This window comes from Bubalus kerabau, chromosome 5 (assembly GCF_029407905.1).
Source record: "Bubalus kerabau isolate K-KA32 ecotype Philippines breed swamp buffalo chromosome 5, PCC_UOA_SB_1v2, whole genome shotgun sequence".
Taxonomy (NCBI): Eukaryota; Metazoa; Chordata; class Mammalia; order Artiodactyla; family Bovidae; genus Bubalus; species Bubalus kerabau.
Genome location: NC_073628.1, coordinates 29,927,835 through 29,954,463, shown reverse-complemented (window position 1 = coordinate 29,954,463; position 26,629 = coordinate 29,927,835). Strand labels below are relative to the sequence as shown.

The 26,629-nt window shown below is 39.5% G+C and overlaps 1 protein-coding gene, 1 long non-coding RNA gene and 1 pseudogene across 2 annotated transcripts in view; 1 reads left to right on the top strand and 2 right to left on the bottom strand.

Annotated features, from left to right (window-relative positions):
- SLC17A6 (solute carrier family 17 member 6) overlaps positions 1-3,092 on the bottom strand; it is a 39,914-nt gene extending 36,822 nt beyond the window's left edge. The window contains exon 1 of the mRNA XM_055581368.1: positions 2,418-3,092. Coding sequence (XP_055437343.1) covers positions 2,418-2,503 — 86 coding nt within the window. The 5' untranslated portion in view covers positions 2,504-3,092. The remainder of the gene's footprint in view (positions 1-2,417) is intronic.
- On the top strand, positions 32-6,281 carry LOC129652604 (uncharacterized). Its single transcript, XR_008714609.1, has 2 exons — positions 32-247; positions 6,047-6,281. It is a non-coding gene; the product is annotated as an uncharacterized LOC129652604 (long non-coding RNA).
- Positions 6,282-18,855: 12,574 nt separating this feature from the next.
- On the bottom strand, positions 18,856-20,829 carry LOC129654209 (40S ribosomal protein SA-like; annotated as a pseudogene).
- Positions 20,830-26,629: the final 5,800 nt, after the last annotated feature.

Below are 26,629 nucleotides of genomic sequence, written 5' to 3'. Positions count from 1 at the left end.
CTTTCAATATTTTATCTTCTCTGGCAGCCAATCCCCCTTCCCTCGGGGATTCACCCCACAGTGCCTTGATTCACATCCATCGCCTGGGCCTGACTCTCCTGTAGGGTCTGCAGTTTGGAAAAGAAGGGTGACCCGAACGGCTCCTTCTCAGCACCTGTGTAGACGCCTCCCAACCGCAGCGCTCTACCCGAGTCGCTTTCATACAGCCTCCAGTCTCCCGAGGGCTGCTCCGCGGCGGCGGGCCCAGGTACACTTCTGCACCCGCTTACCCCTTCCTTTACGACTAAGTTAAACCCCCCAGACGGAGGACGCCGGGATATCGTCCCCGGCTGAGCCCGGGAGCCCCCGGGGACCAAGGCCTGTCCCGTCCAGTGCCCACGGGGAGGTCTGCGAACGCTCCGTGAGTGTCATGCCCTCTCCCTTCCCGTTCCTCTAACCCCAGGATGCCAGTTCAACGTTCACTCTCCTGTGACACAGCTTACTCTTTTCCCTCTTTTTACTCGAGTTTGAAACAAAGGCCTCCGCTGCATATGGCCGACACCAAAGCTTCCTACTGCCAGAACATGAATAATTAATTATTCACAATCTTGCGTCATTACTATCTCAGTTACAAACACCAAAAATGTCCTGGGCCTATTTCCAAAGACAATGCGACTCTCAGATACACGAACACGCCCCCAAATCAACTCTGGGAAGATGTCCCATATCAAGGTAGCAGATACCAGATTTACGTTTCTGTTTGTGTGTTTTTTTAACTTGTTTAGTGTTTCACAAGATTTCACCCCTCTGATTCAATCACTCTGGGCTTTGTCCTTGGGGGAAGGGGAAAGTAGAGTGATGGAATGGTTTAACTAGAAGCTGATAGTGCTGTTCTGGTTCACAGTATATCCGTGAAATTTCTATTAAAAAGAAGAGGAATGTGAAGGGTAACACATCGTGAACCTTTGAGATGGATATTTAAACAAAGAACCTCTCCGTTTACAATTTGCAGATATTTTCCAATCCACCATGTATCTTGCCACACAGAATCATTTTCATACACATGGAGAAAGCAAAATAGATCAATTTCAAGAATACCTAGCTTGGGAGACAGCTGCTAAGCAATTTGAGGCTAATAGGAAAAAAAGTCAGATTTGCAAATTCTACAAAATATAAACTGGGGAATAGATCATAAAGCTAACTGTAGCTATGTTAGTACTTAATCCTTAAGTCTAATTCCAGCATTAGAGCATATGGCAATGTATTTATTTTAGGAGAGTAAAATTCCATTAATGAGATTTTTTTTTTCACATTGGCTTCATATGCTCATATATGCAAAGTTAAACTCTGCACCTGAACTCCCCCCTGATGGCAGTTGGGCTGGGAAAGAATAGCTCTTTCCAGGGCATCTGTGGAACTGCAGGGCCCTTGCAGTATTTACTGCCGCATAGGTGCATGATGGTGCCTACAAGAAGCCCACCAGAGCTGGAGAGATTGGGAAAATTGGGATGTGCTTTGGTCATTTTCTTTACATTTCCTATACATTTCCAAAGGCTTCAATTTATCAAGTTTGAAGATTAGCAGTCTCTTAGAATCGTTTCTCCTTTTGTTTCTGTCCTTTCTTCTTGATTTTGCTCCTATTATTAAGAAAAGGTGCATTTGTGTCATATTCTTGAACAGATTTAAAGTTGTAAAATTTACAGAATAGTACAGTGACTACAGAGAGGATTTAAATTTTTAAGTCGTTTCTAATACTTCCAAAGTCATTTGGCTGATTATTATTATGGCTCTTCTTAAAAGCACTGTGATATTTCTCACACAAGAAATAGACATCTAAGAGAGATCAAATAATTAAACATACATATACATTGTTTCAGATTTAAAAAGAGGAACTGCTTCTGCTATCAATTATTGATATATTTTGATTATTCCTTCAGTACAGAAGGAAGGTTCCACTGGGGGATTCTCCACTCAAGTGGTTTTGAAACTAAGACCCAGCTTTCTTTCTGCTACTACTCTTTAGAATTTTATTAATTTTTAGGTGGTTGTGTTCTTTATTTCTTTTTCTGCATTAAAGGAATTTAATTTGGTGTCACTATAAGCAACAAAAGAAAGGCTCTTTGAACAGGTGCAGGTCATTTCTCAATTGTAAAAAGGATAAATCCTCAGTAGGAAAGGATAAGAATCTGCAGGTACCAAAGCAAAAATTACACACACACACACACACACACACACACACAAACAGCAGACAGGTTAATTTAGTGCAACATTCCTGAATTAATAAGTAGGTTTCCAGAGCAGCCTCACTTCAGCAATGAGCAAAAAGAAAGATTTTCCGATCGTATTACAATCTCTAAGCAACCAGGGTTTAAGGAAATAGCTCTGCAGATTTTTTTTCCTGCTGAGTCCCAGGCAAACATAGGTTTGCTTTCCCTTACCTGTAGATCTGGCCGAGGGATTTTCCAGCAAAATTCTTTAGCCCCTCTTTTCCTGGGGTCAAAATCCTTTGTTTTACCGACTCCATTCTTGCAAAGCTTGGTGTCGGCTCTTGCCAGATTTAAATAGAGATCGCTATGAAAGGCGAGAGTTGCGCATATTGTCTTAATCGCTTAAGGTAGTTGTAGGTTTTTTTTTTTTTTCCTCCTCAGAAGAATAGCATCGGTGTGCCTCTTGCTAGAGTGCGAGTGAGAGAGGGGAGGGAGAGTGAGAACGAGAATACAACAGAATAGCTGCATGCAACCCACGGGTTTCCTAATAGGAGAGTTGGTAGACACAATCAGAAAGTCTCATTGGAAGGGGAGGATCCGGTGGCAAAGGGCGCACGCAGTGCCATGGTATTTGAGCGGGTGCAGATGAGTCCTTGTCCTGGAAGTCAGTCCACTTGAAAACAATGTAAATCCTCGGTTTTAAAAGCCTTGTTGCTGACAAACCCTCTGCCTTTCTAACGCGGGTGGAAATATCACAGAACCCTTGTGTAAGGACGAAGTCAAAAGAATAGTACTTTTTAAAATGGTGCCTTTGCTGTAAGGAGCAGAGCACTTCCGAAACTCATGGGAGCATCTTAGGTCTCAGGTGAGCGATGCTGCTGTTAGTTTTTCCTTCTTGCCCATGATCTCCTCCCATCACGCCAGCGCAAACTCTGCTCTGCGGTAGAGTCGAATTAAGATGGAGAAAGCTTGCTGCTCTTTGAGGACGTGAGTAAATAACAGATACACTGTTCTGATTTGGGCAGCGTCAGGGAAGATTTTTTTCAGCACCGCTGACAGCGCCCGCCTGGGCGCTTCTTGGCAAAATGGTTCAGCACCACGGACAGAGTAAGTCTTCGGAAAAGGGGCGGTTTCTTTTGGCTGGTCAGGTTGCCAACTTTCTAGGGGAACTGGGGGAATGGCCCTGACCAAGAACCATACTGGGGATTCAGGAATGGATGCTATGGAAACCAAGTGAGATGTCATCATCGCCAGGGTTTGTAGGGAGAATGGTGCATTTAGCTCTGCAAGGGAGAAAGATTTTATTAAAAATTGACAACTTACTGCTAGTTTGCTACATTTTGCCCAGCATGCTGTTGCCAACTCTGACTGTTTCGGGGAAGGAAGATTACAACATATTTTACTTATGTTTGTGGAATTTGGGGCACCTGGGCTCCCTTTGATATAAATTATATGTATACAAACTGCATAATTATATTGTTCATGTATTTTGTTTTAACCCCTGATAGGTAATAGGGGGAAAAAAAAAAGGTAGAAAGGAATAAAGAGAAGGAGGAAGCAAGAAAGAGGAATAATAGAGACAGAAGAAGGCAGAGAGAGGGAGAGAGAAAGAGAGAGTAGAGAAATTAAAAAGAAAAAAAAAAAGAATAGTTGTTCCTCAGTGATCTTGGTTAAATAAAAGACAAGCGATTTAATATAAATTCTTTGGAACTGTTATGCCCCTTCACTTTTAACTAATTTTCAGCACACACACTACTAAAATATCAATATATTGAGGACATTTGTGGCTACACCTTGTGCTTTTAAACAAATTATTGCTGATGATATTTTCAAGATTTATTTTAAATTACTTACAATCTTTTCAAATATAAATTTTTTATCTTGTAACATCTTCTTCTAAAGCAGAATTACAGAGACATTCATGAAAGACATTTGCTCTCAGGTATGTAAGTATGGCACCAATGAATCTATTTCATTAAGCAAAGTGAGGAAACTATGCAAGATTAATGTTAATTATTAATGCATTTGACATGAATCACAAACTTCTTAGATGTAATTCAAGCAAATAGTTACAAAACAGATTGTCCTTGAACTACATTCTCAAAGTCAAAATCCTTGTATTTCCTTTAAACCAACAGGGGGAGTAGATTTTTCTTTGGGATTCTGGTACCAAATCTCAGAAATATGGATCTAAATACAGAATCATGTAAGAATATTCCCCAAATAGGCCAAGTAATACAATGAATATGCATGTACTGAATGGATAGTGGAAAAATTTCAAAAGTAGCTGAAGCCATCTGCTATTATTAAATTTAACATTTATCAAATTATATTTTATTAAGAATTATAATAAAGAAAAGGATACTGGGGGCATCTTTCTCTTATTTTGATGTGCATATATATATATATATATATATATATATACAAATGCACATCAAAATGAGTATACTTATTGTATACCAAACAAGATTTTCCTAAAACTCTGAAATGCCTCAAAACAGTATCCATCCCCAAAGGTGATCAACTATAAAAAGAAGGGGGGAAACATTAGACTACCTTCTTCCAAACAAACTACCTTCTTCCAACTCATCAGGACTTGACTCATCTAGTGCTTTTCAAAGTATCTGTTTTTCAAATCTTTCATGACCAAATTCATAAAATTTAATTCATTTAGGGATCTCAGTGATCTTGAAATTCCAGAAAATTATATACAAAACAGAAGTCAGATAAATATCTGTGAAGTTAAGATGGTGATATAAAAAACGATTTTTCTAAGAATTCCTGCCTAAGTTTCAGCCCAAATGACTAGAGATCTAAGTCACTGGCAAACCTGATTGCTGAGTGTCATATATATGAGACACATCCAACACAAAAGCATTGTTTGTAGTGTAAAATAATTACATTCACCTCATTGAAATCTTTGTCATTTGGTTCTCTTCTCCATTCTCTTGATGAAAGGGTAAGTGTTTGAATCAGAATTACTGCTAATATTCATTTATTCATTTTAAAGATAATTATTTAGTGCTCAAAATTTCACTATGTTCTGGGACTGTTCCGTGAAAGATCTCACAAACTGCATGGGAAATAGACACATAAATACAATTACAACAATTTATGGGTGAAATTGGACAAGTTAAGTAACCCAGCCTGGAAGTGAAAGTGTACAGAAAATATTTCAGGAAGTGATGTTTCCTTGTCTGTCTTAATACTTGAAGAGAAATTTAGTTCTATAAAAATGATGAGAGTCCAGGAAATTGGGTGGGGAAAGATGATGGCACTTAGAGAGATCTCAGCTGAGGGGTATTTTGAGCAAATTCATAAACAAGGGGAAAATGTTGTATGTGAAAAATTACAAGAATTGTTACTAGACTACCATTTAGGCTATTCTTAGGTTAATAGCTACACCCAATATAAAAGACATGTATTCAGATATTACTTATTAATCTGAAGAAAATGACATATTTTCTTCATTCATGCTCCCCAAATCCAAACATTAAATATGTACCTTTGTGATCTTAATATCACCAGCTTTCATTTTATGCAAGGAAATGTTCATAGTTATACAAATGGTATTAATTTAGGAATACTGAAAAAGTCTTCCATTCTCTGGACACCTTCCCTTACCCTTAATATTCCATCCAATTTTAGCCTTTGAATTGCATTATTAGACAATTCTTCTAAGAGAATTGTCCCCTTTTTCCAAGCACTGTTATCAATAAAAGGAGGTTTCATTGACTATAACTAATGTGTGTAGTGTTATAATTTATGAATGACTTTCATTTCATTTACATGATCTCATTTACTCTTTATAATGATTCTTCAAACTAATTTCATTCCCAGTTTTTTTTTTTTTTTTCCAGTTTACTGAGGAGGGAAATGAGAGTTAATGATTTGCCTGAAGTCATGAAACCAGTGATAAAGAAGCGGCGTGGATTAGAGTAGTTTTTCACCACTTAAGGTCTTGTTAAAATACAGATTCTGACTCAATAGTTCTGCAGTGGAGACCAAGGTGCAGCAATTCTTACAAGTTTCCAGGGCTGCACCCCTGGATCATAATTTGAATATCAATGGTGTAGAATAAAAAATGTGAAATCAGCTGACTGTCTTTGGATCCTGGTTCTGCTGATTATCATCCCTGCAACTTTGAATCAGTTACTTAGTTTTAATAAACTGATTTCTTATTTGTAAAAAATGAAGGCTTGCACATAATCTCTATCATCCCTTCCACATGTAAAATTCTATGACTTTTTCATTAATTTATTCATTGATGTAGAACAGTATTTTTCATTTCTTCTACCCTAAAATTTTTGTATTATATTTGAGTTACATGGCCAATAATGAACTGAAAAAAAAAGTCCAATGACATAGAGCAATATATTCCTTTCTTAAAGTTCTATCTTCTTATATTTTAAAGAAGTCAATTTATTGCTTGTGTTTTACTAAGTATTGTTTTATAAGCAACTGTTTAAATAATTATCATCATCATCAAATTTTGTATTCTTCAAAATTACATAAGATATTACCCAATAGCAGTGTTATAAGTTTGCATTTGTTTATATTTTTGTGTTAGGAAATGCTTTTGAGAGATCATTTAAATGTCTTGCAAATGTTGCCCTCTGGTGGAAGGATATGTTATCATTTTAGAAGCAATTGTCTTTATGTATTAATAATTAAAACTGTTTTCTTTCTTTCCTTCCTTTCTTTTTTCTCTCCTCCTTCTTTTTTTCTTTATTTTTTTAAAAATTTATTTATTTGGTTGCACCAGGTCTTAGTGGCAGCATGTGGGATCTCTTTGCAGCCGCAGCCACATGGATTATAGCCTACCAGGCTCCTCTGTCCATAGGATTTTCCAGGCAAGAGCAGTGGAGTGGGTTGTCATTTCCTTCTCCAGGGGATCTTCCCTACCCAGGGATCGAACCCAGGTCTCCTGCATTGCAGGGAGACGCTTTACTGTCTGAGCTACCAGGGAATCCCTGACCAGGGACCAAACCCCGGCTCCCTGCTTTGGGAGCACAAAATCTTAATCACCAGGGAAGTCCCTTCTTCTTCTCTACTCTTCCTTTCCCATGTCCTTCTTCTTTTTTGGTACTTGTTAAGATCTATACCTACAAAGATGAAGTATCCTTTGTGGGCAATATGTTTGCAATTGTCTGACCAAGTACTTATGTCCTTAGAAATAATTTGGTTGTCTGAGAATCCTTCAATTAATGGAAGAGTCATTATACTTCACTCAGTTAAGATTTAGAAATGACATGGCAATCATGGGGGTAAAAATGGGCTAATGTTTTCACTCACAATAGAATAAGTTGTAATAATTATAAGTTTTTTGAAATAGTAATGTTTGAGAAGTTTCCTTTTTATCATAATCAATGTTATTTATCAATCACTGGTAAGGTGTTTTTAAAGCAAATTTATTTTGAAAAATATTTCAAGGAGACTAATTCTGAAGCTGTTTTGAATACAATAGTTTCTTTTTACTATCAACAAATATTCACCCAACAAATATTGCACCCACTGTGGGCTAGGTGCTTTCCTGGGGTATAGTAAACTAGTGGACTTAGTATAGTTTATAGCTTTCTATACAGGTTGTACAGCTTGCATATTCTTATAGAGAAAACTGCTTTGAGAAGCTTTTTTGTAGTATGACTTTATTTGACTTTGCATTCTTTAATCAATGTTCATTCTAATTACATACTTCTTTCAGGCTGAAGTGATGCAAATAAGCTCTAGGATTCATCTGTGACCTTTTTCTTACTAAGGGTTTTTAAGTGGACAGTTTTTAGTTCAGCTTTATTTGACTTTACTTTGCAGTGTTAGCTTTAGAGAAATTACCAATAAGTTATGGTACAATTTCTTGAGAACCAGAGATAGAAGAAATAATTTAGTTTGTCTTACTCACATCTGTGTATATAACTACTCTGCACTTTTATATTTAATGGCCTAATATGAATTTTTTTTATTTACCTGTGGTCTGTCTGATTAAAAATTTGGAAGTAGGAAGTTTTAAATAAATGTACACTGTAATCAAGTATATATATATATATTAACTACCAAAATACATATTAATCTTTTCTATGTGCATCTTACTCTCTATAAAAACTCACCATTAGAAAGATATATACATTTTATGCCATTTCTTTCTTTGTGTACCCAAGGGGAAAAAATCCTTATTCACTTTCACAGCATTGTGCCTTGGAAAAATTCAAGTGTTAAAGTGAATGAAGACCAACTATTGCTCTTCTAATTCCAGAAACATATTCCTTGTTTTGAATCCCATACTACATACATAGAGCAATGAGATGTATTACAAAAGGATTTTGAAACCATTAGCTTCTTTAAACTCTCAACATTTTTTTCTTAAAGTAAAAGGTATGATTGAATTAAAAAATTTGGGAAAAATTAATAGATAAGAGGTGCCACTTGTAAAGAGAATAAAGTAAATACTTCAACATGAAGAAGCCTAAAACAGAGAACACCCTGCCTTAATGTATTTTACAGACTAATAAACAGACTAAGTGACAAGTATTATAATATGGAATATTTTTATGGTCTGATGAAATATTACCTAATTGAAATCTCTCTCTCCTATAGGGATGCTATTTTGCTTTCATGATCATTCCAGATTATGGGACATTATATTCCTTGAAGGAAAGCATATAACATTATTGAAATCTCCCACTTGACTACACACACTAGAGACTGTCAATTTGACTTCTTCACTGTGCTTTCTAAGTTACTTAAGTTATGAGAGGCAGAAGGTGAAAAGCTTTCAATTTTAGAATATTTAAAGTGACACTTTCCAAAGTAAATATTATGAATACACAGTTTGGTAATGGTGTAGAATATTTAAAATATACAATATTTAACTGCTGTAAGCATACTCTGGTCATTATTTTGGAGAAGAAACAACAAAAAATGTAGTGAAATGCAGTGGCGGCTATTAATGTTTTCTAACTGCTGCCCTCTAGTGCTCAAATAGATAATTTTCTTTGTGCTAAAAGGGCTAACCTAACAGCAGGTTGGAGAAGGAAATGGCAATCTACTCTGTTGTAACCACGCGTTCCGGGAAACAAACTCACTCAGAAAGACACTGCAGAGAGTGGAGTGCAGTTTATTACACCAGCGGGCCCAAGGCAGAGTCTCCTCTTAGCCAAGGACCCTGACCAGTTTTTGTGACAATCTTATATACCCTAAGTGTACGTGCCCAAACCCACCTCCCCAAATTTCCTGAAACTAGTCTGAACAAAGAAAAAGAAAGATACAATCAAAGTTAACCCAGGATTCATATGCTTTAAGCCTAGGTAGTTAACAGTGGACAGTTATCAATAGGCCTGTGGTCATACCCCAATTAGCATAATAGAATGAATGTATGATTCTATTCGGTTAGATAGATTAGAGATAATGAGGGAGTCTAGGTAGGAGTCCTGGGGCTCTTCCTTCCTGGGGCCTGATTTTCCGTTGGTATGTTATTTCCATAGATACTGGGCATATAGCTCAAAGGCCACAGTCCGGCCCAAGATGGACTCCTGCTTTCAAGATAGAGCCTGTTCTGTTTCCTCCTTCAACTCCAGTATTCTTGCCTGGAAAATTCCGTGGACAGAAGAGCTTGCCAGGCTGCAGTCACGGGGTCGCAGAGAGCCGGACATGACTGAGCAACTAGCATACACCAGGAGGTTAATTTTAATTCTTTGAAAGTCAAAAGGAAAACGTGTTTCAAATATTTATATGTGTGGTTTTTCTCTTAGTACAAAGAATAGCAGGGCACTGATAAATCATAGTTAAATAATCCTATGCCATCTACACAATTTTTTGTGCCTGCTAGTGGGATTATAATAATAGTAAAAATACCATTGGTGGCTCTGTGGTAAAGAATCTGTGTGGAGATGAAGGAGACATAAGAGGCACAGGTTCAATCCCTGGGTCAGGAGGATCCCCTGGAGAAGGAAATGGCAACCCACTCCAGTCCTCTTGCCTGGAAAATCCCATGGACAGAAGAGCCTGGTAGGCTGCAGTCCATGGGGTTGCAAGGAGTTGGACATGACTTAGAAACTGGACATGACTTAGTGACTGGACATGACTTAACTACGGATTCACCATTACAGCGTGGTGAGAACCATAATGGGTAGGTTTTACTGTGTAAATTGGAGAGACTGTGATCATTCCCTGAGATCCTGAGTGTCAATACCTTTGGTCATTCATTTTGCTCTGACTGACTAGAGTGATTTTCCAAATTTTTGAGGCAATGAATCCTGTAGTCGGGAAGGGTTAATTTTGAATTTATGCTAGATCTGCTTCTGTGACTTCACCCTCATCTGCTGTTGTTGTTGTTGTTGTTACTGTAGATATACATAATGGCCTGCCTCAGGGAGATAACCTGAGCCTCCCACCAGTGAAGGACTGTAAGGAAATGAAACTAACATCTTCCCCTGCCTGAGGCTTGCCCTTGAATAGTCTTTTGTTCCCTCAACCTCTCCCTTTCTCTGACCCATAAAATAACCTGGCTACCCAGCCCCTACAAGATGGTTATTGTGAGGTGCTAGCTGCCATCTTCTGGGTCAGCCAGCTCCCTTAATGACCCCAACACCTCATCTGAGAGTCATTGACTTATCTTGAGATGAGCAGAGGGAGTTTGGACTCGGTAACAATGCCATTTAATTAATACTCATGCCAATTGGAGTTAGATTTTCCATTACTTGCAACTGAGAATATTTTGATTTATCATCTTTGAAAATATCTATGAATGGTAAAATCAGATGAATAAAAAAAGGATGGACAGACAAACCTGAAGTTTAGAATACAAATTAAAAACACTAGAAAGAGGGAAGAGTCAGATAAAAGTAATTATAGAACAAAATACTAGAAAACCAGAATGGGGTAAGACAAAAGAAAGCCTTAAATTTCAAGTTAATTCAATGAAATTTTTGTTAATATTGCTGTCTTAATTACATGCTCAATCGTTTGCTGGATACTACAGAAGAAGAAATAAATAAGACACATATGTAGTCTCTTTCAGAGACCTCAGATTTTAATTAAGAAATTTAGATTTTTTTTTCCTTATGAATAATTGGAAAAAATTTATGATTTTATCAAGCACAGTAGTGTTCTTAGAAGTTTATCAGGCAATGGTAGGATGAATTGTATATGGATAGAAGATAAAGCAAAAGGGTCAGAAAGTAACTGCTGTAATAGTTGTGTGTGAGCCAATAAAATATTAAAAAATAATAATCTTCTTTTCCCTTTTATCATCAGACTTTTAACTCATTCAGGGATTGAGGAAAAATTACCCATAGACACATGGATATAGTACACAACAGCTATCATTAGAACACTTGCTTAGATCAGTTTGAAAATTGTGGACTCAAATGGCATTGGGAGATTGCTTCTGTAAGATAACTTAATTTCTAAAAAGTATATTCTATTTCTCCCTAGCCCACTCTCCTGTTTCAACCCCGGCATGATCCAAGACATTAAAAAGAAAAATTAGCACTTTTATTTAGTGAGTGGAGAAAAGGGAAATGTCAATGTAAAATGCCTTCCATTAACATTCTTACTTTTCTACCCTTGTCAGTTCAGTTCAGTTCAATTGCTTAGTCATGTCCGACTCATTGTGACCCCATGGACTGCAGCATGCCAGGCTTCCCTGTCCATCACCAACTCCTGGGACTTGCTCAAACTCATGCCCATTGAGTTGGTGACGCCATCCAACCAGCTCATCTTCTGTTGTCCACTTCTCCTCCTGCCTTCAATATTTCCCAGCATCAGGGTCTTTTCCAATGAGTCAGTTCTTCACATCAGGTGGCCAAAGGACTGGAGTTTCAGCTTCAGCATCAGTCCTTCCAAAGAACACCCAGGACTGATCTCCTTTAGGATGGACTGGTTGGATCTCCTTGGGTCCAAGGGACTCTCAAGAGTCTTATCCAACAGTATAGTTCAAAAGCATCAATTCTTAGGTGCTCAGCTTTCTTTAGAGTCCAACTCTCACATCCTTACATGACTACTGGAAGAACCATAGCTTTGACTAGGTAGACCTTTATCGGCAAAGTAATGTCTCTGCTTTTTAATATACTGCAGAGGTTGGTCATTGCTTTTCTTCCAAGAAGCAAACGTCTTTAAATTTCATGGCTGCAGTCACCATCTGCAGTAATTATGGAGCCCAAAAAATAAAGTCTGTCACTGTTTCCACCGTTTCCCCATCTAGTTGCCATGAAGTGATGGGACTGGATGCCATGATCTTAGTTTTTTGAATGCTGAGTTTTAAGCCAACTTTTTCACTCTCCTCTTTCACTTTCATCAAGAGGCTCTTTAGTTCTTCTTCACTTTCTGCCATAAGGGTGGTGTCATCTGTATATCTGAGGTTATTGATATTTCTCCTGGCAATCTTGGTTCCAGCTTGGGCTTCATCCAGCCCAGCGTTTCTCATGATGTACTCTGCATATAAGTTAAATAAACAGGGTGACAATATACAGAATTCATCCTCAGGACAGAAGTAGCTAACAATGGATCTGAAGTGGCTGATTCCTTTCAGACTGAGATGACTCGGGAGCAAATGAACCCCCATTCATTGGCCACTTGTACTTTTTCCTTTGGGGAAGGTCCTCAGGATTGAAATGAATCTTGAAACAATATCAGAACACACAAGTTGTGTGCAAAAGAAGTTTCCCCCATTTGACTGGAACTCAGCTTTCTAACAGCACTTCCTACCTCAAAGTCTATAAATCAGAAGAGGGTAAGAGGAGAGGTGGTAAGAGGAGAGCAATTTTCAACAGCTTATGATTTCCTATCCTTGTTGTTGTTCAGTTGCTCAGTCGTGTCTGACTCTGCGACCCCATGGAAAGCAAAATTTTGGTAATAACAGAAATTAAAGCACTTTTCTATCATAGCAAGTAAGACAATACAAAAATATCTCTAATGCTGTATACATTTTATATTTAGTCTGCTGCTAAGTATCTTCAGTCATGTCCGACTCTGTGCGACTCCATAGACAGCAGCCCACCAGGCTCCATGGTCCCTGGGATTCTCCAGGCAAGAACACTGGAGTGGGTTGCCATTTCCTTCTCCAACACATGAAAGTGAAAAGTGAAAGTGAAGTCGTTCAGTCGTGTCCAACTCTTAGCGACCCCATGGACTGCAGCCTACCAGGCTCCCTCGTCCATGGGATTTTCCAGGCAAGAGTACTGGAGTGGGGTGCCATTGCCTTCTCCGTATATTTAGTCTAGCTTTCGTTAAAGAATCCGCCTATAATGCAGGAGACCTGGGTTTGATCCCTGGATTGGGAATATGCCCTCGAGAAGGAAATGGCAACCCAATCCAGTATTCTTCCTTGGGAAATCCCATGGACATAGAGTCAATGGGGTTGCCATAAGTCGACAAGACTGTGTCATGGAGTATTTCCTGCCAAAATCAGTAAACAAAGGCATCACAGTTATTAGGGATTGCAGCCCTCTGGTATGAGCTGGTAAGCCCTAAAAGAATTCAGGAAGGAAAATACCTGCTATCTAATAGCCATCAGACTATGGCCACTCCCTGTAGATGGGGGATGTGAAAAAGCAGGATGCTGGCCCCAGGGAGCTGACATGCCTATGAAGGAAATGATTTCAGTGAGCCCAGAAGCTTGGATCTTTCCATACACAAAATTCTAAATTTTCCATACACAAAATGCTAAATTCTTTGAGATATCTGATTTTCCTTAATTAACAATAATCTTTGATATTCTTTGATACTGCTTCCCTGGTAGCTCAGATGGTAAAGAATCTGCCTGCAATGCAGGAGACCTCAATTCAATCCCTGAGTCAGGAAGATGCCATGGAGAAAGCAATGGCAACCCACTCCAGTATTCTTGCCGAGAGAATTCCATGGACAGGCCATGGGGTCACAAAGAGCTGGACACGACTTAGCGACTAACACTTTCTACTTTTGATATTGACTATCGACCCCTTTGTTGCAAACTTCTATATAACCTGACTCCTTCCCCTATCTTCTCAGAGCAGTTTCTCAGGGCTACTTGAGAAGCTATCTCCCAGGCTTGAAGTCCTAAACATTCCTACTGAATAAAACAACTCTCTAATTTTCAGATTGTGACTATATTTTTTAAGTTGGCACAACTTAGCGACTAAACCACCACCATCATCTTTGACTCATTTCACCTACTGACAATTCTTGCTGCTAGCCGGCACCACTTTTATGGAGACGATTAAATGAGTGATTGTGTGTGCGTGTGTTAAAGGATAATCCTCATACAGAATAAGTAAGCACTGTATGTGTCAGCTACGAAAATCATTACACTGCTGTTGGCTGATTTTCAACTTTTGACTTGTCCTTTGACATTCTCCTTTGGAAGATGAGGAATTAAATTTAATTCTGCTTCACATCTCTCCCTCTCTTTCTCCCTCTCACTTGCACACACTTGCTATCCCCCATCCCCTCATTGATACTATTTAAACCAAAATGTAATGTGAACATAACGATCAAAATAATAATAACAAGCAACACTCATATGATCACACAGTTCAATGGCAAAGTTGGAATTTCAACTCAAGCCTTCCACCTCACCCCCCTCACAGCCAAGCCACAGGGCTACTTTGCTTTCATTTCCTTTCTCTTATACACTAGTTTCTTTTCCCTAGTGTTCAAAACTGTACCCTTCTACGTGTTGACATTGTTTTATTATGTTTCAATATTCCTGTCATTAATCTATCTCAAAACATGCCAAAAGAACCAATTTCTCTTGATATAATCAAGCTCATGAGGTAATCTATCAATTCTGCTTTTCCGTGGATACATTTCTCCTGGAGCTTTCTGTCCTTCTACTTCAATCTACACTAGGTGCTTTCCAGTTTTGTTATATAGATGCCAACCTGGAGTCCTCAGTCACCATCTTCTGAAAGGTCTTTCCAACTCTTTTTCTGTGTCCCCTTCTTGCTTTCTGGATCCTGCATCCTTCCTGGATTACATACTCCCATGATTTCCTGAAATAGGAGTCTGTTTATATACAATAGGGGCCTGCTATTTATTTAACACAAGGCTTGTTATTTGAAACCCTGCAAATATGAAAGTTGACTTTTTCTTCCTTCACACTTGATTGATAGTTTTGTTACTATGAGTTTTAAGTATAACACTTTTTTCCCTGATAATTTTGATCATATTGTCTCATTGATTTCCATCTTACAGTGTTCCCATTGGGAAGATTAATTCCATTATGACTCCTGAAGAAGTGTGTGTGCATGTGTGTGGTTTTTTTTAAATCATTCTATGGAAGCATTATGGTACTCTATCTTTATTGTTTGGAAAATTTAATAAGGGACATTTTGTATTCTTTATGCTTGTCACTAAGAGACACAGTCTTTCATGTCCTCAAATCAGGAAACATTCTTATTTAATATTCCTGATGATTTCCCCTCCTTCTTATTTACATTGGAGTCCTCTAAGATTTTTCCTGGAGAAGATCACACATCTGGTAACCAACATTCTGGAAGCTGAATAGAGAAAGGAGCTGGGGGTAGAGTCTTACTATTCAGTATAAAAACTTTGATTTTTCCTTTTGATTTTCAGTAAGGCATCTCATCTCACCCCAGGCCTCAGTTATACTTATCTCCTTCAGGTGTGGAACCATATGATCACCCTGGAGAGATACATTTCCATATCCTTTCATGATAGGTGAGTTCATGTGCCTGTATGGGTAGGTCTAACTCCTCTTTATAGACAATTGCAGCAGAGCACCTGTTTTTAACCCTGAGCCAACCACCCTACTTTCAGAGTTATCTGTTCATTTCAGCTCCCGAGCTTTTCCTCACTTTGTGCATGAATCAGATGACTTCTGGTTGGCTTCCACTTGAAGGCATTTGGAGATCACCCTTCTTCACTCTTTAGGTCACTTTCCACTTGTCCATCATCTTTCCATCTTCTGAAAGCTTGGTAACATCTTCTAAATATTGTTGCCTGGTGTCCCATTCTCATTTTCCTTGGGGCTTTATTGCTTTTTAAAAAACTTTTCATTATCATTTTAGTGAGTCACTAGGAGAAAATGAACACAAATGGTATGTTCAATTATCCCAATTTAATTGGAAGACTGTGTCCCTTTTATATTTAAAACAAAACTCAGTTGAAAACTTATGTCCACAAAAAAACCTGCACTTGAACATTTTTAGCAGCTTTATTCATAATTAACAGTTAGACCTGGACATGGAACAATAGACTGGTTCCAAATAGGAAAAGGAGTACGTCAAGGCTGTATATTGTCACCCTGCTTATTTAACTTATATGCAGAGAACATAATGAGAAACTCTGGGCTGGATGAAGCACAAGCTGGAATCAAGATTGCTGGGAGAAATATCAGTAACCTCAGATATGCAGATGACACCACCCTTATGGCAAAAAGTGAAGAAGAACTAAAGAGCCTCTTGATGAAAATGAAAGAGGAGAGTGAAAAAGTTGGCTTAAACCACAACATTCAGAAAACAAAGATCATGGCATCTGGTCCCATCACTTCTTGGCAAATAGATGGGGAAACAGTGGCTGACTTTATTTTTTGGGGCTCCAAAATCACTGCAGATAATGACTGCAGCCATGAAATAAAAAGATGCTTACTCCTTGGAAGGAAAGTTATGACCAAGCAGAGACATTACTTTGCCAACAAAGGTCTGTCTAGTCAAGGCTATGGTTTTTCCAGTGGTCATGTATGAATGTAAGAGTTGGACTATAAAGAAAGCTGAGTGCAGAAGAATTGATGACTTTGAACTGTAGTGTTGGAGAAGACTCTTGAGAGTCCCTTAGACTGAAAGGAGATCAAACCAGTCCATCCTAAAGGAAATCAGTCCTGAATGTTTGTTGGAAGGACTGATGTTGAAGCTGAAACTCCAATACTTTGGCTACCTGATGCAAAGATCTGACTTGTTGGAAAAGACCCTGATGCTGGGAAATATTGAAGGCAGGAGGAGAAGGGGATGACAGAGGATGAGATGGTTGGATGACATCACCAACCCAATGGACATGAATTTGAGTCAACTCCAGCAGTTGGTGATGGATGAGGCCTAGCATGCTGCAGTCCATGGGGTCACAAAGAGTCAGACATGACTGAGCGACTGAACTGAACTGAACTGATTCATATTTATCAAAACTTGGAAGTTATCAAGATGTCCTTCAGTAGTTGAATGGATAAATAAACTGTGGAATATTACTTACGTCGATGGAATATTATTTAGCACTAAAAATACATGAGCTATCAAGCCATAAAAAGACATATACATGTGCATGCATCAGTGGCTCAATAGTGTCCAACTCTTTGTGACCCGATGAAGCATAGCCCTTTAGGCTCCTCTGTCCATGGAATTTTCCAAGAAAGAATATTGGAGTGGGTTGCTATTGACTACTCCAAGGGATCTTTCTGATGCAGGGATCAAACCCACATCTTTTGTGTCTCTTGCATTGGCAGGTGGATTCTTTACCACTTCAGAGGCATATTAAATGACTATAACTAAGTGAAAGAAGTCAGTCTGAAAAGGCTACAGACTGTATGACTCAAATTAAAATTAAATTAAATTATATTAATTTATATTTAATAAAATAAAATCAATTTATATTTAATTAAATCAAATTAAAATATATGACCTTCTGAAAAGGGCAAAATTATGAAGACAGTAAAAACATCAATGGTTGCCATTGGTTTTGAGGGTAAGGGTGGATTTGTGGGGGAGGGGTGAATAGTTGAAGCACAGAGGATTTTTAGGACAGTGAAAATATGATATCGTATTGATGGATACATGTCATTATACATTTGTCCAAACCTATAGAATATAGGAGACTGAGAACAAACCCTAAAGAAACTACACAGGCTGAGTGATTATAATGTGCCAATGTGGGTTCATCAATTCTAACAAATGTACCACTCTGATGGGGGATGTGGATATGGGGGAGGCTATGCATATTGGGGGAAGGGAGTATATGGGCAATCTCTACATACTTCTCCTCAATTTTACCATAAACCTTAAACTTCTCTTACAAAAAGTCTTAATTAAAAAAAAAAATCCCTTCCTTTACTGTGTAAAACTTTAGGCAGGCCCATGTTTCTCTTTTACAGGCATAGAAAAAGCACAATATTCATCACAGAAAAAATTAAGTGTCTGAGCTTATACCAGTTCTAAATTTCCTCATTCAGATCAGGGTTAGATGAGCTCACAAAGAATGTTAGTGTCTCCTCTCTAATGAAGCTACCTCTTCATCTCCATCTTAACTATTAATCATTCTTTCCCTTACACACCAAAAACACAGGTCAGGTGTCATAACCTTTTCAGTGGTTCACTGCCATATTATCCTCCCCAATTTTTTCTTCACTCTAGATTATAATCCTACCCAAAAATATCTTGGCTTTTTTTTTTTTTTCTGGTTTACTATCTGTTTTAGTTCCCTGTTGCTGTGGTAATAAGTGAACACAGCTTACTGGCTTAAAACAACAGAAATATGTTATCTTAGAGTTCTGTAGAAGTTGGACACAGTCCTTAGGAAGCTAAATTAAAGCTGCCAGCTGGGTGGCATTCTTCTAAACGCTCTAGGAGGGAATCTGGCCCTTGTTTTTTTTGTTTTTTTTTTAATCGTTGAATGTTTGTTTTAAATAAACTGCTGTTTATTTCAGTCATCCGTATTCCATTTTTCTGTGTGGAGCCCATGGAAGAAGAGCTTAAGACCCCTCAGTGGTCATTCCTACCCATTCAGTGGCCTGAGCAGTGAGAGTTCCAGACCAGTCCCTGAGGGTGGCTCAGCCCTGCTGTCTGCCCTGGAGAACTGTTGACTAGGCACAGGGAGTGCCCGCAGTTTCAGACTGGTCTGTAACCTCAGGTTGTGCATGCATGCATGCTAAGTTGCTTCAGTTGTGTCCAACTCTTTGTGGCCCCATAGACTGTACCCCACCAGGCTCCTCTGTCCATGGAACTTCCCAGTCAAGAATACTGGAGTGGGTTGCCATGTGCTCCTCAAGGGGATCTTCCCAACCCAGGGATCAAGCTCACATTTCTTGTGTCTCCTGCCTTGGCAGGCGGATTCTTTACCACTAGTGCCACCTGGGGAGCCCAACCTCAGGTTGAGCTGTAAATGCAGTAAACCCAGGAGCTGAAGCAGTACACTCACCCTGAAATTCCTCCTGGGTCAACAGCCTTTCCAGCAGAAGCTTGTGCTTCCTTTTCAATCTCTTCTGCAGGATTCTGCAGAAGCAGAGATAAGATATACTCTCTCATGGGTGCTCACATGGTACCACACATGTGCAGAACTTTCTGGGCCAATGTCCCTCCCATCAGACCCACTGTTGTTGTAGAGGATGGCATGATCGCCAAGTGCAGAGTCTGACATAGTGTGATGGCAGGGAGGTTAACAGACAGCTCTGTAAGAGGCTAGTGGTCAGTCCTGGGATCAATAACCACTAAAAGGCATGGCTCCTGGAAGCCTTCCTGGATCTGACTAGTGAAGTTTCCAGAAGCAAGTTCAGTTCAGTTCAGTTCAGTTCAGTTGCTCAGTCGTGTCCGACTCTCTGCAACCCCATGTATCACAGCACACCAGGCCTCCCTGTCCATCACCAACTCCCGGAGTTCACCAGACTGATATCCATCGAGTCAGTGATGCCATCCAGCCATCTCATCCTCTGTCGTCCCCTTCTCCTCCTGCCCCCAATCCCTCCCAGCATCAGAGTCTTTTCCAATGAGTCAACTCTTTGCATGAGGTGGCCAAAGTACTGGAGTTTCAGCTTTATCATCATTCCTTCCAAAGAAATCCCAGGGCTGATCTCCTTCAGAATGGACTGGTTGGATCTCCTTGCAGTCCAAGGGACTCCAGAAGCAAAGTGGCCAGCAATCAAAGTGGCTCTGGCAGCAGCAGCAAACTTCAGCCCAGCCCCACAGCCAGTTTTCCTAGAGGATACGATGCTGATATCAGCTAGATTTTCAGTGGCAATAATCATACAAGCCCTCAGCAGAAGCTTCTCCCAGGTCTTCAGATTTATGCTATAAACACGATTACTTATTTCCTTTTGTAGAGCTACAGTTATTTGACAGCCACTTAAGTATATTCCTGCTGCAAGAAATTTAAGAAGGAGAATCCTCCTCCTTCATTTGCAGGATATTAAGTGCTCCAGACAAGTTTCCCTTTAAGTTATGATGTGAATCTTAGACATTTTCATATGGATCCCTACTTGGGTAGCACAGAAAGGCTCAACAGATGTTTTTAAATAAAAGAGCAGTCAGGGTTTGGCCCAGGAGTTGCTTTCTGAGGAATGTGAATGCATTTTGTCCCTCTCTCTCTTAGAACATTTGGCTGCTAAATGGTTCTTTGGTCATCAGTCTGTGCCAGTCGCCAGTCTGTTTTTCACACTCCTGTGGGATTCATCTCCCTGAAGCAGCAATCGGATCATTCTGCTTGGTTTGGCACAATCCTTCTGAACTTCAATCTCTTCAAAGAATAATTTCCCAGCTTCTCCTGACATTTGTTCATAGGTCAACAACCGGTCTGAGTCTACCGTTCCAAGTAAATTTCCATGTTTGTTTTTCAGTGCACCACACATCCCAACAAACTGGGGCACTCTGTTACTAACAAAAGGCCCATTTTCTGTTTTTCTGCCTTTATGCTCACTGTTAATGCCTACAACTTCCTTTTCCCTGCCTTTCATTCATCAACGCCCAACATTACTCATCATTCATGACCCAGGAAATAAGTGGTGGCATCTACAGCATAAATCTGAAGACCTGGGAGAAGCTTCTGCTGATGGCTTGTATTCTCTTTAACTTCCTTCATTTATCCTCTCACTGGAAATTGAGATCCCACCCTGGCATTGGCAAAAATATACAACCTTGAAGAAGGTAATTAAACTTCATCATGCTTCAGTTTCTTTATCTGCTAAATGCAATAAGTTATATATACCTTTTGCACATTAAATTAAATAATGTACGTAAGTAATCACTCACTGTGCCTGGTACATATATTTAATACATGAGAGTGATTATTACTATTATTATTATCATTAATCTATACTTTCATATGACACCTATCAGCTCCTGCTTTGCAGTCTTTGAAAGTGGATCCCATATTTGCATCAGGTGCACCTTTCATAATTCATGTCAAAATATCTGACACACAGTATTAACAATGAATAACGCTAAGAGTCGGACACGACTGAGCGACTTCACTTTCACTTTTCACTTTCATGCATTGGAGAAGGAAATGGCAACCCCCTCCAGTGTTCTTGCCTGGAGAATCCCAGGGACCGGGGAGCCTGGTGGGCTGCCGTCTATGGGGTCGCACAGAGTCAGACACGACTGAAGCGACTTAGCAGCAGCAGCAGCAGCAAGGCTGAGTAAATAAATAAATCCTCCTAAGCTTTATTATTAGGCTCCCCTGTGGCAAAGAGTATTGTATTATTTCTCTTGGGCTGCCATAATCGATTACCACATATTGACTGGCCTAAAGTAACAGAAATTGACTCTCTCACTGTTTAGGAGGCTAGAAGTCCAAACTCAAGGTGTCAGCACCAATAGCCTGTAAGGGGAAAATGGCCTCATATCTTGGCTAGTTTCTGGTGTTTAAGGGGTGGCAGAGGTTAAGATGGTTGGATAGCATCACCGACTCAATGGACATGAGTTGAAAAAATTCTGGGAGGTAGTGAAGGACAGGGAAGCCACGAGTGCTGCAGTCCATGGGGTCACAACGAGTTGGATATGACTTACGACTAAAGAAAATGCAGAGGATAGATGTGTTCCTCAAATCTGTGCTCTCTCTTTCCATTCCCTTTTCTGTGTCTCTGTGTCCTCTCTTATTACAAAAACATCAGCCATTGGATTTAGGGCTCAGCCTGAATCCAGAATGATTTCATCTTAAGATCCAAATAAGGTCACCTTTCAAAGTTTGAGTAGCGAGTTTTGTGGAAACACTATTCAACCCATGACTGGTTTCAGCTTCTGCATGAAATAAGGATAAGTAATAATATCTACCTTAAAGTGTTTCTATATGGATTAAAACAGATAAGTCTTATAAAGGACTTAGTAGAGTCTAGTGGTTTTGCATCAGTCAATAAACGTTGGCCTCTTCCTTTATTTATTTATTTTTATTTTTACAGGGTGGGTCCCTTCGTCTGGAAAGCTCACCACCCCTCACGCTTTTTACTTGACTAACTCCTTCTAAATAGCTGTGCCTCAACTTAAGTGTCACTTCTTCTGCGGTGTTCTCTGACATTTCCATAGAATCTAATAGTCCTCAATCCCCTTTCTCATTCTTGATCACATTTGTGTAATGGCTGGTTAATTATTATGATCAAAGAGTAACTGAATGTGCTTTAGCTAATTAAACTTTAGTATCTGGCTCCCCATGGAGGTATATGCTCTGTGAGAATGAGAACTCTCTTTAGTTTGATATGAACTCAGATTACCTGGGAGGAATCCTACCTCTTCTTCCTTGAGTAAGTCCCTTAATCTGCTTAAGCCTCGGTTTCCTCATATGAAATGGCTCTAATAACATTACTTGCATGAAGCATGTGTATGGATCAAATGAAATCCTGTATGTAAAACACAGCTCATTGTACCTGGTACATTCAAGTGCCTAAAAACTGCTGCTTAGTATTAATATTATTTTCAGTTCCTGGCATCTAGTTGAGGAAGTGAATGAATTAATACTGAATGAATGAGACAGGTTATTGGCCAAATCTAGGAATTCAACCTGTGCCACAGAACAATGTGGCAATTTAATATGTTCCAGTGACCTTGGCCTTATTAGAGATTTTCTCTAACCAAACGAGCTAGAAAGCCCAAGGGAAGAGGTGCCTAACACTACTGCCCCAAATAATTTCCTCCATTAAAACCTTTACAATCCCATTAAAGCAAGAATTCAAAACAAAAAAAAAGGTTCATAGAATCCAATTTGTTTCTAGCCCCAGGGTGGTCTTTGGAGATGGACAAGGACAGGAGGGCAGTGAAAAAAGATCAGCTGAGTCCAGGTCCTTAACAGGTGAAGTGTGTGTCTGGAAGCAACAGTGCTGTAGAGTGAGAAGGGATAGAAAGTCATCGGGACTTTGCAGCTTTTACTGTGCTTCTCTACAGTTTAAGGGAGGAAAACCAATGTTGTATGGACATAAAAAGCAGCTTCGGTATCAAAAAGAAAATTATTCACTATCCTAAGAATATATTGCTCTTCATAGAATAACCATGCCCATTGAAGAGCAAGCAGTATTTATGTCCACCTTGCCTATACAGCAGAAGAGATAATTCCGTGGTACACCTTTGCCATCAGACTGACCTGGTTTGAAACTCTGGTGGAAATGTCACTTTCTTTTTAAAATGAATCAAGAATCGTACAGGGTATAAGTTTTCTTTGGAGGGTAGAGGGGTGACAGTTTGATTCCTGAAGTCATTTTATATTTCCTTAAATAGGGGAAACTGAAACAATGACTTTTTGTTGTTGTTGAGACACATACTTTTAGAAATTAAAGATTATTTAGCTCAAATATCTTAATTCACAAATGATAAAGCTGAGGAGAAGAGAGATTAGGTGATTTGACAAGGGTCATGCTGCAATTTAGTATTTTGGATCCAGAATTCAAAGCTAGATCTATGCCACAGGTATCAGATCTCTTTCCCCTGTGCTTGGCTCACCTACTATGGGCAGCTATTTCATTGAAGGATCAGATGCAGCATTAGGCAAATCCTGGACTAAAAGGGCATTGAAAGACTTCCCTGGTGGCCCAGAGGATGAGAATCTGCCTGTCAGTGCAGGAGACATGGGTTTGATCCCTGGTCTGGGAAGATGCCACATGCCGAGGATCAGCTAATCCTGAGTGCCACAAATACTGAGCCCATGTGCTGCAACCACTGAAGCCCACAGCCTAGAGCCTGTGTCTGCAGCAAGAGAGGCCACTGCAATGAGGAGCCTCCACACAGCAACTTGAGGGTAGGCCCCACTCGCTGCAACTAGAGAAAGACTGTGCAAAGCAACGAAGACCAAGCCCAGCCAAAAAAAATAAAATGAGAAAGACATTTTTTTAAAAAAAGAAGGACACTGAAGATTTATTTTTTTCTGCTTACTGAGTTTCAAGTTCACAGTTCTATTATCCTCTACAGGGAAGAGGGCAATGTTGGCTTTTGTTTGTATGATGACCCAGAAAATATGGATTCTCCCTTTTAGTAACAAACAGTGCTTAGCAACTGGGAATGATATGTGAATATAGATAAAAATGGTTTCATTTATAAACATACACTACTTTTAGATGCATTTACTTATTTTTAAAGGAGAACTCTGGCTTCCTTTGCTCCACCTCCCTTCTTGCTCCTCCCTCAAAAGAGACTTGTTTCCCCACATGAATTGTAAGGTATCAGTGAGGGCACAGGTACCCACGGGCCAGGTTACCAGGTTAAAGTATCAACAACCTCTTTGCGTTGTTCCTTTGGCACCTCTTTCATTAATGCAACTGAGGGAGGAAATGAAAGAGATTTGGCCTGCAGTGGTGATGATTCTCAACAGTGGTGAGGTAGAGAGACTTACAACTTAGGTTGGCCAGGGTGTTCATGGTTTGCTACTAAAAATCTTGTGTCACCAGGAACCTGCTCAATATGAAGCAAACTGGACAGTTGGTTAGGGTAAACAGCTGTTGGGTTAGCCTCACATTGAGCAGGCAAACTCTCCTAGTCAGGGAACTTGATGCAGATTTAATCCTATACTCAAGTGTCAGTAAAACCAAGTCCTAGAACTTCAGTTCAGTTCAATTCAGTGGTTCAGTCGTGTCCGACTCTTTGCGACCCCATGAACCGCAGCATGCCAGGCCTCCCTATCCATCACCAACTCCCAGAGTCCACTGAAACCCATGTCCATTGTGTTGGTGATGCCATCCAACCATCTCATCCTCTGTCATCCCCTTCTCCTCCTGTCCTCAATCTTTCCAAGCATCAGGGTCATTTCAAATGAGTCAGCTCTTCACATCAGGTGGCCAAAGTATTGGAGTTTCAGCTTCAACATCATTCCTTCCAAAGAACACCCAGGACTGATCTCCTTTAGAATGGACTGGTTTGTTCTCCTTGCTGTCCAAGGGACTCTCAAGAGTCTTCTCCAACACCACAATTCAAAAGCATCAATTCTTCTGCACTCAGCTTTCTTTATAGTCTAACTCTCACATCCATACATGACCACTGGAAAAACCATAGCCTTGACTAGACGGACCTTTGTTGACAAAGTAATGTCTCTGCTTTTTAATATGCTGTCTAGGTTGGTCAAAACTTTCCTTCCAAGGAGTAAATGTCTTTTAATTTCACGGCTGCAATCACCATCTACAGTGATTTTGGAGCCCAGAAAAATAAATTCAGCCACTGTTTCCCCATCTATTTGCCATCAAGTGATGGGACTGGATGCCGTGATCTTAGTTTTCTGAATGTTGAGCTTTAAGCCAACTTTTTCACTCTCCTCTTTCACTTTCATTAAGAGGCTCTTTAGTTCTTCTTCACTTTCTGCCATAAGGGTGGTGTTATCTGCATATCTGAGGTTATTAATATTTCTCCCAGCAATCTTGATTCCAGCTTGTGCTTCCTCCAGCCCAGCGTTTCTCATAATGTACTCTGCATATGAGTTAAATAAGTAGGGTGACAATATACAGCCTTGACGTACTCCTTTTCCTATTTGGAACCAGTCTGTTGTTCCATGCTCAATTCTAACTGTTGCTTCCTGACCTGCATATAGATATCTCAAGAGGCAGGTCAGGTGGTCTGGTATTCCCATCTCTTTCAGAACCTTCCACAGGTTATTGTGATCCACACAGTCAAAGGCTTTGGCATAGTCAATAAAGCAGAAATAGATGTTTTTCTGGAACTCCCTTGCTTTTTCAATGATCCAGCGGATGTTGGCAATTTGATCTCTGGTTCCTCTGACTTTTCTAAAACCAGCTTGAACATCTGGAAGTTCACAGTTCATGTATTGCTGAAGCCTGGGTTGGAGAATTTTGAGCATTACTTTACTAGTGTGTGAGATGAGTGCAGTTGTGCTAGAATTTAGCATTAAGCAAATGTAGTGGCTAAAGTTTCTTGTGTGTTTTGTAAATGGATTTTGAGATTTTCTTCTCAAAGCTGAACTAAGGGTCTTTTCCCCACCCTTCTGATGGTTTCATGAGCTGCTGAATATACTGCAAATTACTTTTAAGCTTAAACTAGTGACAGCATATTTGTTATTTTCAACTCAAGTCCCTGACTAATATACCTTTTTCCTGCTTCAAATCCCATCATGACACCTACAGATACAGTAGCCATCTTATAATAGGAAATAATGATAATGAGGATAAAAAAAAAAGCCAATAGGTACGGATGGTAGAATGGAAAAAAAGAAACAGCTGTGTTCTTGCTGGCATAATTAAAACAAAGAGAAAGTCCTGCAACTGCCTGTCTCTAAGATGTCCATACCTGAAATAATAAATATCTGAGCCTAAGTCATTGTGCCCCAGTTAA